This window comes from Mobula birostris, chromosome 31 (assembly GCF_030028105.1).
Source record: "Mobula birostris isolate sMobBir1 chromosome 31, sMobBir1.hap1, whole genome shotgun sequence".
NCBI lineage: Eukaryota > Metazoa > Chordata > Chondrichthyes > Myliobatiformes > Myliobatidae > Mobula > Mobula birostris.
This window is the reverse complement of record NC_092400.1, coordinates 22441933-22456476: the sequence shown is the minus strand read 5'-3', so window position 1 is coordinate 22456476 and position 14544 is coordinate 22441933. Positions and strand designations below refer to the sequence as shown.

The window sequence follows — 14544 nt, the reverse complement described above, 5'->3', positions numbered from 1 at the left end:
GCTACTTTCCTCTGGCAGGCTGCATTTGTGACAAACCTTGCCAATAGGCACACTACTAAAAAAGAATGCAACAGTGCAAACGCAGTGTATCTATCCACCATTTACACTAAACCTATTTGAAAAGATACTTGGTGCAGCAACTTGTCTGAACTATTCCGATAACGAGCAAGACCCCCTCTTGCTACATGGCTCCCGATTTAATTAATACAGAACAATGCTCACTGGTCAGCATGGATGATTTGGGCCGAGTGGCCTGTTTCCATGTTGTATAATTTTATGATTTTATGGTAAGGCTGGTGCATCCATATATACAGCTAATGTGTGACAAAGACAGTCTTCAAGCTTTAACGTTACCATCAGGAAGGAGGTACAGGAACCTGAAGGCACACATTCAATGATACATGAACAGCTTCTTCCCCTCTGCCATCAGATATCTGAATGGATATCAAACCCGTGACACAACCTCACTACCTCTTATTTCTTCTTTCCCACTACTTACTTAATTTAACCATGTAATGAATATTCATACTGCAATCCACAGTATTTTTCTCTATATCTACATACTGTATTATACTGCTGCTACAAAGTTAACAAATTCCACGACGTATGCCAGTGTTATTAAACCTGATTCTGATTGCAACCTTGTGAGTCTATTTTGCACTGTTGCAGGAACTGCTTGACTGAAGTAGTGAGCGTCAAACCTTCTTGGAGTTGCCCCTCTAAATAACGCTCTTCCACAGTTATCGATGGCAGGCTGGTTATTAAAAAATAAACAAATCATAGGGGATCTTAAAAATTAACCATCCACTCCTCTTGAATGACTAACTGTTTTTCCTTATAGATGTGAATAGATCTCAGTCATTACTTAATGCTCCAATCCTTCTGGTAGTCCTAGTCTGGGCAGACTTGCATAAAACCCGGTTCTGTGCCTCCTTAGTTGCCTGAAGAGATCTATGAGATAGCTACAGATTCTGCCACAGATGCCAGGAGGTCCTTATTAAGGTTAGATGAGTAGGGCAGAAGGTAGTGCATTCAATCTTCTGTTGATGTTGGGCTTCTGTGTGCTCTCGGCAAAGGGACTCAAGGGGTAGTAATGAGAACAAGGCATGACCTGGGCGATCGGGGTCCTTAATGATGGACACCACCTATTTGAGACATCGCTCCTTGAAGAAGTCCTAGATACTATGGAGGCTAGTGCCCATGATGGAGAGGATTAACTTTACAACTCTCTGCGGCTTATTTCGATCCTGCGCAGTAACCTCCCGACCCCCATACCAGATGATGGTACAGCCAGTTAGAATGCACTCCATGGTTCAAGATAAATATATGGAAAGAAGATTTGGAAAAATAAAGGTGCTTACCTTCATAAACTGTTCCATTGCCTTGGAGGCCAAGGAGTTCGATCTGAAAAGTGTGTTTGGATCAGCTGCATGAAAATAAAGAAATGCATATGGTTGAATAACTCTTATTAGTAAAACTAACACCAATCTCTAGAAATGTGCAGCATACTGCATTTCACCTGTTCCTGAATTGAAATGAACATTTCTTTGTGATGTTTTTTTTCTCTGTAGAACACTTTGAGTAGATTAGGATGTAATGTCATACAATTTAAGCTGCTGCAGCAATTCTCACTTCACTGCTTAAAGAAAACATCTTAGCATTCTGCACCATTTTCATCTTGAGGTATGCAACTGCTAATTAATGAAGAATGATACCAAACACCTCCACATTCATAATTATACCATCTTCTAACTCTAAATGATCATTAGCTCCGCCGGTTAGGTTAAACTCTTTCCTGATGCGCAACAGGCGGAAGTTAGGATGACATTTACGTGCGTGGCTAAGCAGAGACTTAAGCCTGAATGACTTCAACTTTGGCCTATCTGGACAGCAATGACATTTCATCAGCTTTAATCAAGCTCAGGGGTTCCCAAACTTTTTTCTGCCATAGATCTGCAAGGGGTCTGTTGGCACCAGGTTGGGAACCCCTGGTCTAGCTTTAAGTATCAAGCTCTTTAACACTGCTCTGAATTTAATGTACATCAGGCTGGGACCCCTTGAGATGAGAAGAGTGATGAAATTAATCAGAGTGAATGAGGTGAGTCCGCATTGGAAAAGGGTTAATTTGAATGTTCCTCGGTTCTGCTCTTGGACCTCATGTAAGTGCTACCAGTCAGTTCCTTGGCTAGTTTCAGCTTCAGTTAAGGACTGGCCAAGTAGATAGATGGATTTTACTCGAACCAGAAACATTGGGAAGACAGGTGTGTTGTAGGAGGATGGCAGGGCGTAGAAGTGGGAGGGAGATTGATGCAAGGCACATGGGACAGAAAGGGCCTGTTATTTTCATATGTTCTATTGAGCCCCACATACAAACAAAAACGTCATTTTCGGTGATCTGGTCATTTGTAACCACAAAGGACCATCTGTTCAAAAGCAGATTAAAATTTCTGTGGGTTCTGCGTACACCACGGCATCCCACAATCATTAACACTGTCACCAAAACCTAGAAGTTTTATGATCAATGTTACAGATGACTCCTGCTCCTTCCCCAGTTGTCGGTGAACTTAAATATTCCTGTAAATTTCTCCTCAATCACAGAAGCATGATGATTTGATGAATAATTTAAATTTTAAGAGTTATCCCGGAAAAAAAAAGTTGATGAAAATGCTATCACAGCTCTGAGAGTGGTGCCCAACCATAATTCCTCCCTCCTATCATAAATACATATTCAAACTGTAATGCACAATATATATTGGTTTCTCGTTGACTCTCATGGAAGAGGGAGAAATCCCAGAACGAACAAAATAGTCATCCAATAGTAGGTAAATCTCCGGTTTTCTAAAAAGCTCATTCTTAAATTTCCAAGGTACTATAACATTTCAATATTTTTCTCTCAGCTATATCCCTAGTACAGGATAACTCCCCATTAATTCCAAAACCGGAAACCTCCTAAGGAAGCTCTGGTCATCAGCCTAGGCAATAGGAGCAAACTAAGTGACCAATCAAATTGAACAATTCTGACACGGCAAATCAGGAAGGAGAAAGATCCCATTCATGCAACTTTTAACATTTTGCAGAGTAAGGAATAAAGACCTTTAAAACATTTTAAAGTATTATTTCAAAATCCAGGAAATTTTGAAGAAATTATTCTGAAGGCCTGAGGGTTCACACTTGAATAGTTTATAAGTCCCAGGGCGGCTGGTCATAAGTAATTATCAGTAACACAAGAGATTCTGTAGGTAAACAACAGGAATTCTGCAGATGCTGGAAATTCAAGCAACACACATCAAAGTTGCTGGTGAACGTAGCAGGCCAGGCAGCATCTGTAGAAAGAGGTGCAGTCGACGTTTCAGGCCGAGACCCTTCGTCAAGACTAACTGAGGGAAGAGTGAGTAAGGCTGCCTGGCCTGCTGCGTTCACCAGCAACTTTGATGTGAGATTCTGTAGGTGCTGGGAATCCACAGCAACACAGACAAGATGCTGGAGGAACTCAGCAGGTCAGGCAGCATCTGTGGAAATCAATAAACGGTTGATGTTTCAGGCCTGGAAAGGGGGAAGACACCAGAATAAAAAGGTTGGGGGAGAGGAAGGAGGACCAGCTAGAAAATGTGCAGAAAAGGTAAAGGGCTGGAGAAGATAGCATGGGATCATGGGAGAAAGGGAAAAAGAGGGGCACCGGGGGAGGTGACAAGCAGGTGAGGAGAAGAGGTAAGAATCCAGAAGAGATGAGGTGGAGGGAAACAAATTAGTGGATGGAGAAGTCAATGTTTATGCCATTAGGTTGGAGGTTACCTAGATGGAATATGAGGTGTTGTCCACATCATGGCAAAAGAGGAGGAGGCCATGGACCAACATGTAATTATCACGAGTACTTACACTCAATGGCCACTTTGTTTGGTGCTTCCTGTACCTAATAAAGTGGCCAGTGAGTGTATGTTCATGGTCTTCTGTTGCTGTAGCCCTCAAGGTTCGACATGTTGTGCATTCAGAGATGCTCTTCTGCACACCACTGTTGTAACGTGTGGTTATTGGAGTTAGTGTTGCCTTCCCATCAGTTTTGAATCAGTTTGGCCATTCTCCTCTGACCTCTCTCATTATCAAGAAACTTTCACTACAGAACTACTGCTCACTGAATGTTTTTTTTTTGTTTCTCATGTATTTCTCTGTGAACTCTAGAAACTGTTGTGCATGAAAATCCCAGGAGATCAGCAGTTTCTGAGATACTCAAACCACCCCATCTGGCACCAACAATCATTCCACAGTCAAAGTCACTAAGATCACATTTCTTCCCCATGCTGATGTTGGTCTGAATGACAAATGAACCTCTTGACCAGGTCTGCATGCTTTTATGCATTGAGTTGCTGCCACACGAGTGGCTGATTAGATATTTGCATTAACGAGCCCGTGTACAGGTGTACCTAATAAAGTGGCCACTGAGTAGAATTGAAATCTCAGTTGCACTTCACTTCAACAACGCAAAACCACCTTCAGTTGGCCTGGAGGGAGGATGGTGAATAAAATGTAGAAATATCCATCTATTCCAATTCCGCACTGATTATTCTGGCATGGTCTGTAATAATGGCACCAGTGAAGGAACAAGTTATCATTGGCAACGTCCTCTAGACTTTTCGGCTTAACTACCCAGGTGTAACTGGCAATGTTTCAGATTCTGTTCCAGACTAGAGACTGTGATGCTGAAAACTTTAAAGTTAGAATCACATACTCTATCCCAATGGACCCTGAGGCAATGCTGACTTCTTGACACATGGACCTAGATCACAGCTGAGCAGCCAAAGTGGACCAACAGGTAGAACATGGAAAATTAGTCCACACAGTCCAGTAGAACAGTACCAATAACTTGCTGGCACCAAGCGCAGCTTCAGGGGCAGGCCGCTCGTCACTGGAGATCAATTATAACGGAGGTCAGACATCAACAAGCCCTCAGGGGAGGGAGACAGGGAGAGGGGGAGAGGGAGAGAGGGGCAAAGAGAGGGAGGGGAGAGAGAGGGAGAGAGGGAGGGGGAGACAGGGAGGGGCAGAGAGAGGGTGAGGGAGGGAGGAAGGGAGGGAGGGGCAGAGAGAGGGAGGGAGGGGCAGAGGAAGGGAGAGGGAGAGGAAGGGAAAGGGGGAGTGGGGAGAGGGGAAGAAAGGGAGGGGGAGAAGGGAAGAAGGGGAGGGGAGAGGGGAAGAAGGGGAGGGGGAGGGAGGGGGGCAGAGAGAGAGAGAGAGAGAGAGAGAGAGAGAGAGTGCAAATGAGTCACTATGCCAGCCCCAGTTCCAATGATGTATTGAGAGGAGACTCATACTCCTCCACAAAGCTGCAGAGCTTGGCTGCAGAGTGCCACGAAAATGGACCCAGCAAGCATTCCTTGATAATTAAGTGTCAGGTTCATCGTCGACAAAGTATCAGGCACCTAATGTCTGACTGCTTACAGAATGAATGTCGTCTCGCTGCAAGTATCCAAGTAAACCTGTAACATATACACCAAATTTGTACAGTTAATGAGTCTCACAAATAAGCACAGAATGGCATAGTTCTGAAACGGTTAATCCAGTATAAACATGCTGTGACAGCAAGACTGTTGTAATGTGTGGAGTTGGTGCTGCTACTTTTTCCTGTGGTTGAGCAAACAATGATAAATGCAGAGCTGAGGTCTCCTCAGTGATGGGGAGTGCAATATGCTCTTCTGTGTTTGTAAAGCACAGCCTGGCAGGAGAAATCAGAAACCCCTTCAGCACTTGGTGATGCAGCTTGAAGTAGACAATTCCATGTTCGGTATTGACTGGCACTAGCATCGTAAATTATGACGCAGCTTTAGAATCCTTCACAACTAGTGAATTACTTTGAAAGGAAAGTATCTGTTGCACAAGCAAGTCTGGCAGAGATCTGCATAAAGCACAGCCCCAGCCTCCGCACAGGTGGCGAATCAGCCATTAACGTGTATTCGGCAGTGTAGGATGAGACCAAAAGCCACAAACCGCAGTGTTGGTCTCTACTGAGAACTCGTTTCATGAATTTTCTTTGTAACGTACCCAAGAGACCAATAGAATGAGAGGAAACTGGGACTAGAGCTGGAGCCCAAATTTCTTGTAGGAAGGAACCTTCATCGCCCCTTCAACAACCACCCATATGAGGAGAGCACTTTGTACATTGTAGATGCATTGGCATTATGATTCTTTGAGAGCCACTGTATGATTCTGCCTGTTGAATCATGAATGGTTATGTGCAGGGTTTGGATTGGCTAGTTGATGCCCTCTTATGGGACAACATCTTGCCCAAAAGATAGTAAAGATGGCATTAAAGTTACTCAGGTGGGGCCCGAGGTCCTTGTAACAATGGTCTGAATATTCACAAGAGGTACTCCAACCAGATTTACTCAGAGTTTTGATGAAGAGTCATCAACCTGAAATATTAATTTTGTTCGCCATCCAGCCAGAGGCAGAGACAGATTTACTGCAAATTTCCAGAAGCTGCTGGAAGCACTTAGCCCTTTCAGATTTTATCACATTGTTATCAATAATGTCAGATTTTACAATGCCTCAAAGTGCTCTGCCTACTGAAGTGGAGTGAAGAGCTTGTAGAAATGCATTGAACACATTCCAGAGCAGGGATCAATTTCCCAGTAATCTAAGATCTTTGAATTATAAATCACGCCAGCCAGAATGGTCAGAGCCAATTTCAACTTGTGAAATTACCATTGTTCATTTGCTCGTTGTGTCATATGATATGGGTGATCATGGTCTTTGACCACGATTGCTATTGGCAAATTTTCCAGCTGAAAGGGTTTGCCATTGCCTTCTTCTGGGCAGTGTCTTAGCAAGACGGGTGATCCCAGCCATTATCAATGCCCTTCAGAGATTGTCTGCCTGGCGTCAGTGATCACATAACCAGGACTTGCGATCTGCACCAGCTGCTCATATGACCATCTATCACCTGCTCCATGGTTTGACGCAATCCTGATCCGGGGGGAAGTGCTAAGCAGGTGCTACACCTTGCTCAGAAGTGACCTGCAGGCTAGCGGAGGAAAGGGGCTCCTCACACCCCTGTATCTCCACCCCACCATCCAGAAATGACCATGCATAATTTTAAAAATGTTTTCACCTGAGGATGGTAAGCATCCAGAACTAACTGTTTGAAAGGGTAGTTGAAACAGAAACCCCAAATACAATCAGAAGTGTCTTGGGTACATCCCGAGAAAGCTGGTTCCTGCAAGGTTGAGGACCTGCTGCCGAAAGGCGGGGGCAGGGTTGGTTGCTGTATTTCATCCAGATGTGCTTGGCACCAGCAGAACATCAGGCAGAGACACAGAGTCCTGAAGGGGGTTCTAATCACAGAGGTTCGATTAGACCCGACAGGTGCCCAGCAAACACTTGGTGAATGGATGAGCATTCACTGGACTCAAATCATTGTCAGAATGAGGAAGTCAGCTCAAAGTGGGACATCAGTAAGCCAAGTGAAAATTCGATGACAATGACTGAAGACTTACAGAACTAAATTTGGATCTCCAGTGATGCAGCTTGAACCCATCCATAAATGCTGAACTTGCTCTGGAATAATGAAGATGTGTACTAGGAGGCAGATGCAGCAGCTTATCCGGCTACTTCATCCATTTTAACATTGATCACCTTTTGACAGAATTGGTAAACATTACAGGTAAGATAAATTTTAAGATACAGAAAATGGGAAGGAGGGAAGAAAGGGAAGAAAAGGGAAGTTTTATGATTAGGATAGAATAAAATACCAAAAGGTGTTTGACTGATAAAAAAAAGAGTGGTAAAGACCTAGGAAATAACAAAAACTTGGTCTGAAAGGGCTGTGGCTACTTATAACACATGATCTGCTTTGTTATGCAACACACACAAAATGCTGGAGGAACTCAGCAGGTCAGGCAGCGTCTATGGAAATGAATAAATAGTTGACATTTCAACGTTTTGGGCCGAAACCCTTCATCATCAAGTCAGGAAAGGAAGAGGGAAGACAGCAGAATAAAAAGGTGGGCGGGGGGGGGGGTTGCGAGAGGATAGCTAGAAGTTGATAAGTGAAGCCAGGTGGGTGGGAAAGGTGACGGGCTAAAGAGGATAGAATCTGATAGGAGAGGAGAGTGGACCATAGGAGAAAAGGAAGGAGGAGGGGTCCCACGGGGAGGTGATAAGCAGGTGAGAAGAGGTAAGAGGCCAGTTTGGGGAATAGAAGAAAAGAGGGGGAGGGAATTTTTTTACTGGAAGGAGAAATCCATATTCATGCCAGCAGGTTGGAGGCTACCCCGGCAGAATATAAGGTGTTGCTCCTCCACCCTGAGGGTGGCCTCATTGTAGCACAAAAGGAGGCCATAGACTGACATGCCAGAATGGGAATTTACATTTTCATTTCTGATAAAAGGCTATTTATATGGAACATTATATCCGTCTCCACAGGGTTTGGCCTGACCTGTATGGTTCCAGCTTTCTCTGTTTTTCAGATTTCCAGCATCTGCAGTGACGAAGAATTCAATAATCAGAATTTAACTGGAAATTTGACACAAATCTCACATCTTTGATGAAGTGCCAGCAAAGAACTCTAATTTATCTCGTTGCCATGGAAATTATATCGTCTACATCTGCACGATGAAACAATGGAGTCTGTAAACATTTCAATGTTTTTCTCAAGCATCCCGAGCACAGACAGGAGAAGGAACAGGTTGCTTGCTGAATGTCTACCAGCCCACAGTGGTTTGGCCTTTCCCATGGAGATGTTGTGTGCATGGGTGTGGGGTAAGCATCTGAGGTGGGACATAGTTAGCCATTAAAGCTCAATTTGCCCTCTGCATTAACAGTGCATTGATGCAGATGGGAATGTGGTGAAAGTCTTGGAATTGTCTACCTCAGAGGAAATGGTTATTCTGAGTCTTCAAGATGAAGGTAAGAGACAAATGGAGATTTGGAGGATACGAGGACAGAGTGAGAGAGTGGATTTGAGGAACAGGATCTGAATTGACGAGCAGGCCTCTCCTGCTTCTCATACATCTCTTCACATGTTTGGGTTGAGCTGTTCTCCGACCTTGGCAATCCATCTGCAAACGTTTCGTCATCATACGAAGAGGCGTCATCAGTATGCTGCTCATTTGTGGTGTGTCCTCCGAATGCTTGGCCTTTATATACTTATCAATCAGCTCAAACCAACTCAACCCAACCATCAACCACTCGAGCAACACATTTTGTGACTTATTACCATTTCTTCATATCTTACTCCACTAGATGTCCCCTCCCTGTTAGAATGAAACTAGACGGTGGACGGATAATGCTAAGGGATCCTTCAGATTATAGATTAGTGCCTAACAGTCCTGAATATGCAATGCCAAAATAGCTTTTTGTAATCTTGAGAGGCAAATGTTCAATAGCAATATCTTGCTATTAGCTGTGAGAGTTTGTACTTGAATCCCAAGGACAACTGGTTTGTATTCAAAGATTGATTGACTGCAATGCATAAATGGAAAAGCAGGGAATAAAGGTTCAAAGGTTCATTTATTATAAAAGTGTTCAACTCAGAATTTCTTCTTCTCCAGATAGCCACAAAACCAAGAAAGAAAAGAGCAGGTGCATGATTATCAACCCCCAGATCTCACCAGCCCCCACAAAAAAACAAACAAAAATAGAAAGGCACATCATCTCCCAAATACCCTCCCACACACACACACACACACACACAAAATCCGAGAAATATTGCGTGAAAAACACAGAATATAAAAGAACTATAAAACTGAGAAAGAAGTCTGTATTCCAAACCAACATTCAAAATGCAGAAACCCTGGGCAACATTCTCCGAGCACAGCGGCTGGCCTTTCCCTTTCTGTTGCAGAGCAATCTCGCTAGCGATAGAAAGGCAGTCTTCCTCTCCGGAGCAGAGCAATCTGACCAAGGATAAAAACGCAATCTCCCCTCTCCGTAGCAGAGCGATCTCGCCAGCGATAAAAGGTAGTCTCCCCCCTCTGGCGGCAGAGCGATCCCCCAGCGATAAAAAGGCATCTCCCCTCTCCGTAGCAGAGCAATCTCGCCAGTGATAAAAGGTAGTCTCCCCCCTCTGGCGGCAGAGCGATCCCCCAGCGATAAAAAGGAAGACAGCCGGTGCTCACCTCGATGTTTCAATCTTGCTTGTCACTTTAATCAGCGAACAACGGAAGCTTTAGTCAGTGAAATGGAGTCAGACATTGACTTGCACCCTACCCCCCAGCTTTCTCGCCACGAGGTTCCAGCACGCTGCCCTCCGCCTCCTGAAATCCTCTTGGAGACTGCAGAGCGCAGAAACACCACTACGATCTCCAAAATGCAAATCATAGGCTCCAACAGTTGCAGAATCACAAACATAAAAGACATAAAAGAAGTGAAATATATGGTTTTACGATCTATCCGGAAGATGTCAAGCGAAGGAGCGTTGTACATCTTGACCACATGCCCCACGGCAGCCAATGCTCTCCTTCAATTAGTTTGTGAGTGATGGTGGCCTTGTCAGTCAGATTGAAGGAACAGTTAAGGCTCCAAAGTGAAGCTTCATATCTGATTGATTGATTCCCTGGTGCATAATATAACCATAACCAAGATGTTATTTTCTGTTGCAAACACGAGGAAATCTGCAGATACTGGTAGATATATTAGTAGAGCTACTAGGACTTGATGTTTCAATCCCTATGGTAAGTTGGCACTCTCGATGTTGGCAGTGGGCTTGGAGTGGTGACAAGGAGGGTAGGTACATCATCGGGGTCATCAGGTGGGCACCCTCCTTCTTTGACGTTTCGTTGATAAGCCCACGACATCTCCAGAGGGCTCAACGGTGCTACCTGGCGTCCCAGATACACCCCCCTCAGTTCCATACCCTCCTGTCTTCATCTTGCAGCCCAGTTGTTGTCTTTCTTTTTAATCCAAATCCAATTGCTGTTTTCTTCTGCTGCATTTGACAAGGACTTGATTGCTTGTTGGAGGGGGTGACCCCTCACCCCCATCTTCTTCAATAGACTGGTCGTAGATGTAGCAACGAATCCCCTGCATCCCACTTCTACAGGGAAAACCTTGATCTTCCAGCCATTCTGGGCAGCTACAGTCGCCAGTTCAGAGTACTTGGTCTTTTTCCTCTCATAAGCTTCTTCGACACCATCTTCCCATGGTACTGTCAATTCCACAACATATGCCTGGCCGTTGTGCACCACAGGACCATGTCTGGCCAGAGTGTTGTAGCCGCAATGTCCGGGGGAAACACAAGCTTTTTTCCCAAGTCCACGTCCATTTTCCAATTCCGAGCAACCTGCAGAATACTTACATCTTTTGATGTTATTTGGTGCTCTGGAGGTTGGCCTGCTGGTACAAATCATGTGATGTGGACATTTCTTGCCGATGTTTGTGGGAGAGCATTTGTGGTGATTCGCCTCCATTCCAAGATTGATGCCAGCTGTCTGAGAACTTGGTTATGCCGCCAAGTGTACCGCCCCTGGGTGAGGCTCATGGTGCATCCTGTTAAAATGTGCCTTAGTGATCCAGGTGCTTGACAAAGAGAGCAAGCGGGGTCTTCTCCCCACCACTGGTTCAGGTTCTGGGGTGTGGGTAGGAGGTCATAAGTGGCTCTGATGACAAAACTTGGCCGAGATCCCTCCATCTCCCAGATGTCACGCCAGCTAAGTTTCCTCTTTTCCAGGCTCTCCCAATTAGTCCAATGGCCCTGCTTGGTCATTGAGATGGCCCTGGCATGTCACTCTGCCTCCTCCTGTCTTCTCAACTCCTCCACCACGAGTCATCTCTTCTGCACTGATGTTGCCTTTGTGCCATTGAGGAGCCTTTGGGACAAGCCTGAGCCCGGCTCTCCCATGTTGGACTTGGCCAACCACATCCTGAAGCAAAGAGCAGACTTAGCACTCTGAACAGCTTCAGATGGGGTCCACGTCCTCCCCGTTGCCACACGGGGGGCCGCTGTTCGAATAACAGTATCCTCAGATTCAGTGAGGGTAATGACCAACCTTGCTTTGGTGCATTTGAATTCTTCCACAAGACTTGCAATTGGTAATTCCAATTTGCCATTCCCGTACAGTCCAACAGGACTTGAGCATTGTGGAAGTCCAAGCCACCGTTTTACATGTGTGCTGATCGTTCTTTCGAGCTTTTCAACCTTGCTGATGGGGATTTCATACACTGTTAAAGGCCACATGAGTCTTGGGAGTATGCCGAACTGGAAGCACCACAGCTTGAGTTTTCCTGGCAGCAAGGTCTTGTTGATGCGAGCTATGTACATGATGGTATCCTTTTTGAGTTGTTCAAACTGCTCAGTGTCCTTGAGCTTAGCAATTCACATTTTGAAGTAAAAAATCCTGTCAAAATGCCTTCCTCTTATTGTACTTTATATTTAGCTTGCTTAAAATAGTTAATAAAATAAAAGCCTAGAATTGTGTTTCTTTCTTAAAATAGATGGAAAAGTTAATTATATCATGAATTCTCTCTTCCAAATCCCAACAATCTGCATTGCGATTGTATTCATATGCAGTCTAAGGAGAAAGTCGTTATGGCATATAGTGCTTTATCAAAACCTCAGTATTCTCTCATGAAGGAAAGGCACCTTAGGTTCAGTGTGGCCGCTATTGAAAATGTTCAGTCAGGCCAAGGTGGCCTTTGCTTCTGTGCTGAAGGAAGGAAGATGGTGAACTAATCTTTGGTTACAGCTCAGTTGCCTTTGGAATTCGAGTGAAAGGAAGACAGTTCAGTTGAGCATTTAATGTGCATGGTTATACCAAAATATTTAGAATATTTTGACATGATGTGTCTGTTTAGATCAGTGTTTTTAATGCTTTTGTTCAGTACTGTAATAATAATTCACCTATAATGCGATTGGCAGGCTGAGATTTTCTCTATTGCAATGGGAAGGGAGTAAGATTACAGGCTGGTTACTGCACATGGAGAAACCCTGGACAGTAATGCATTCTTCTGAGTAGATGGTATCTGAAATTTTTAAATCATATGGCCTTCCTGGAACACCAGTGGGTAGTAAATATATACACAGTTTGCACATGCGGCCGCTCTAATTTGCCTGATGGAGCAACAAGTCCACAGCAGATGCCATCTCACTAGCTCTTCACTCAACCCTGAGACATCTGGACAGCAAAAATGTATACATCAGGATATTCTTTATTGATTACAACTCAGCATTCAATACCATCATCCCCTCAATAAGTCCCAAGACCTTGGCCTTAATACTTCCTTGTGCAATTGGATCTTCGATTTCTTCACTGGCAGACCCCAGTCATTTCACATTGGCAACATCTCCATCAACGCAGGTACACCACAAGGCTGTGTACTTAGCCCCCGCTCTACTCGCTTTACGCTTATGACTATGCGGTTAAGCACAGTTCCAATGCCATATTCAAGTTTACTGATGATACCACTGTCACAGGCTGAATTAAAAGTGGTGAGGAATCAGGAGGAGATTGAGAATCAGACTGGGTGATGACGTTACAACAACCTCTTACTCAACGTCAGCAAGACCAAGGAGCTGATTATTGACTTCAGGAGAAGGAAACCGGAGGCCCAAGAGCCAGTCCTCGTTGGAGGATCAGAGGTGGAGATGGTCAGCAACTTTAAATTCTTCAGTATTGTTATTTCGGAAGACTTGTCCTGGTTTGGAAACACCAATGCCCTTGAACGGAAAATTCTACGAAAAGTAGTGGATAGGGCTCAGTCCATCACGGGTAAAGCCCTCCCAAACATTGAGCACATCTACATGAGATGTTCTCACAGGAATGCAGCATCCACCATCAGGAACCCCCACCACCTAGGAAATGCTTTCTTCCCAGGAAGAAGATATAGGAGCCTCAGCACCTACACCACCAGGTTCAGGAGCAATTACTGCCCCTCAAACATCAGGCTCTTGAACCGAAGGAGATAACTTCACACAACTTCACTTGCCCCATCATTGAAATGTTCCCACAAGCCTTGGCCTCAATTTCAAGATCTCTCCAGCTCATATTCTATATATTCATTGCTATTTATTCATTTATCTATCTATTTATCTTTGTTTGTTGGTTTATTATTTATTCTTGTTGTCTTTTGCACACTAGTTGAATGCTCAGGTGGTCTTTCATTGATTCTGTTATGGTTATTATTCTACTATGGTTCATTGAATACGGTTGTATATGGTGACATATATGTATTTTGATATTAAATTTACTTTGAACATTTATTGGGACATGGGTTATACTCTCGGGTTAAGCAATTAACTAACTCTCAGAAAATTAGGCAGCATCTATGGAGGGGAATAAACAGTCGCTATTTTGGGACCTAATGAAGGGTCTTGGTCCAAAATGTCAACAGTTGGTTCCCCTCCATAGACGTCGCCTGACTTGCTAAGTTCCTCCAGCATTTTGTGTGTGTTGCCCAATATTTCCAGCGCCTGCAGAATCTCGTATAGTGCTTATAACAAACTCTCAGTCCTAGTGCAGGGTCCCGACCCAAAACGTCAATCATCACATTGCCTCTCTAGGTGCTGCCATGAACCCAGGAACAGTATACATTGAACACCCCACGCGTTTTTGTTCC

The 14544-nt window shown here is 44.3% G+C and overlaps 1 protein-coding gene across 5 annotated transcripts in view; it reads right to left on the bottom strand.

The window, feature by feature from the left end:
- LOC140190838 (rasGAP-activating-like protein 1) overlaps positions 1–14544 on the bottom strand; it is a 296426-nt gene that overhangs the window by 78492 nt on the left and 203390 nt on the right. For all 5 annotated transcript variants that reach the window (XM_072247716.1, XM_072247717.1, XM_072247719.1 and 2 more), the window contains one exon: positions 1362–1426. In XM_072247716.1, the coding sequence (XP_072103817.1) occupies positions 1362–1426 (65 nt within the window). The remainder of the gene's footprint in view (positions 1–1361; positions 1427–14544) is intronic.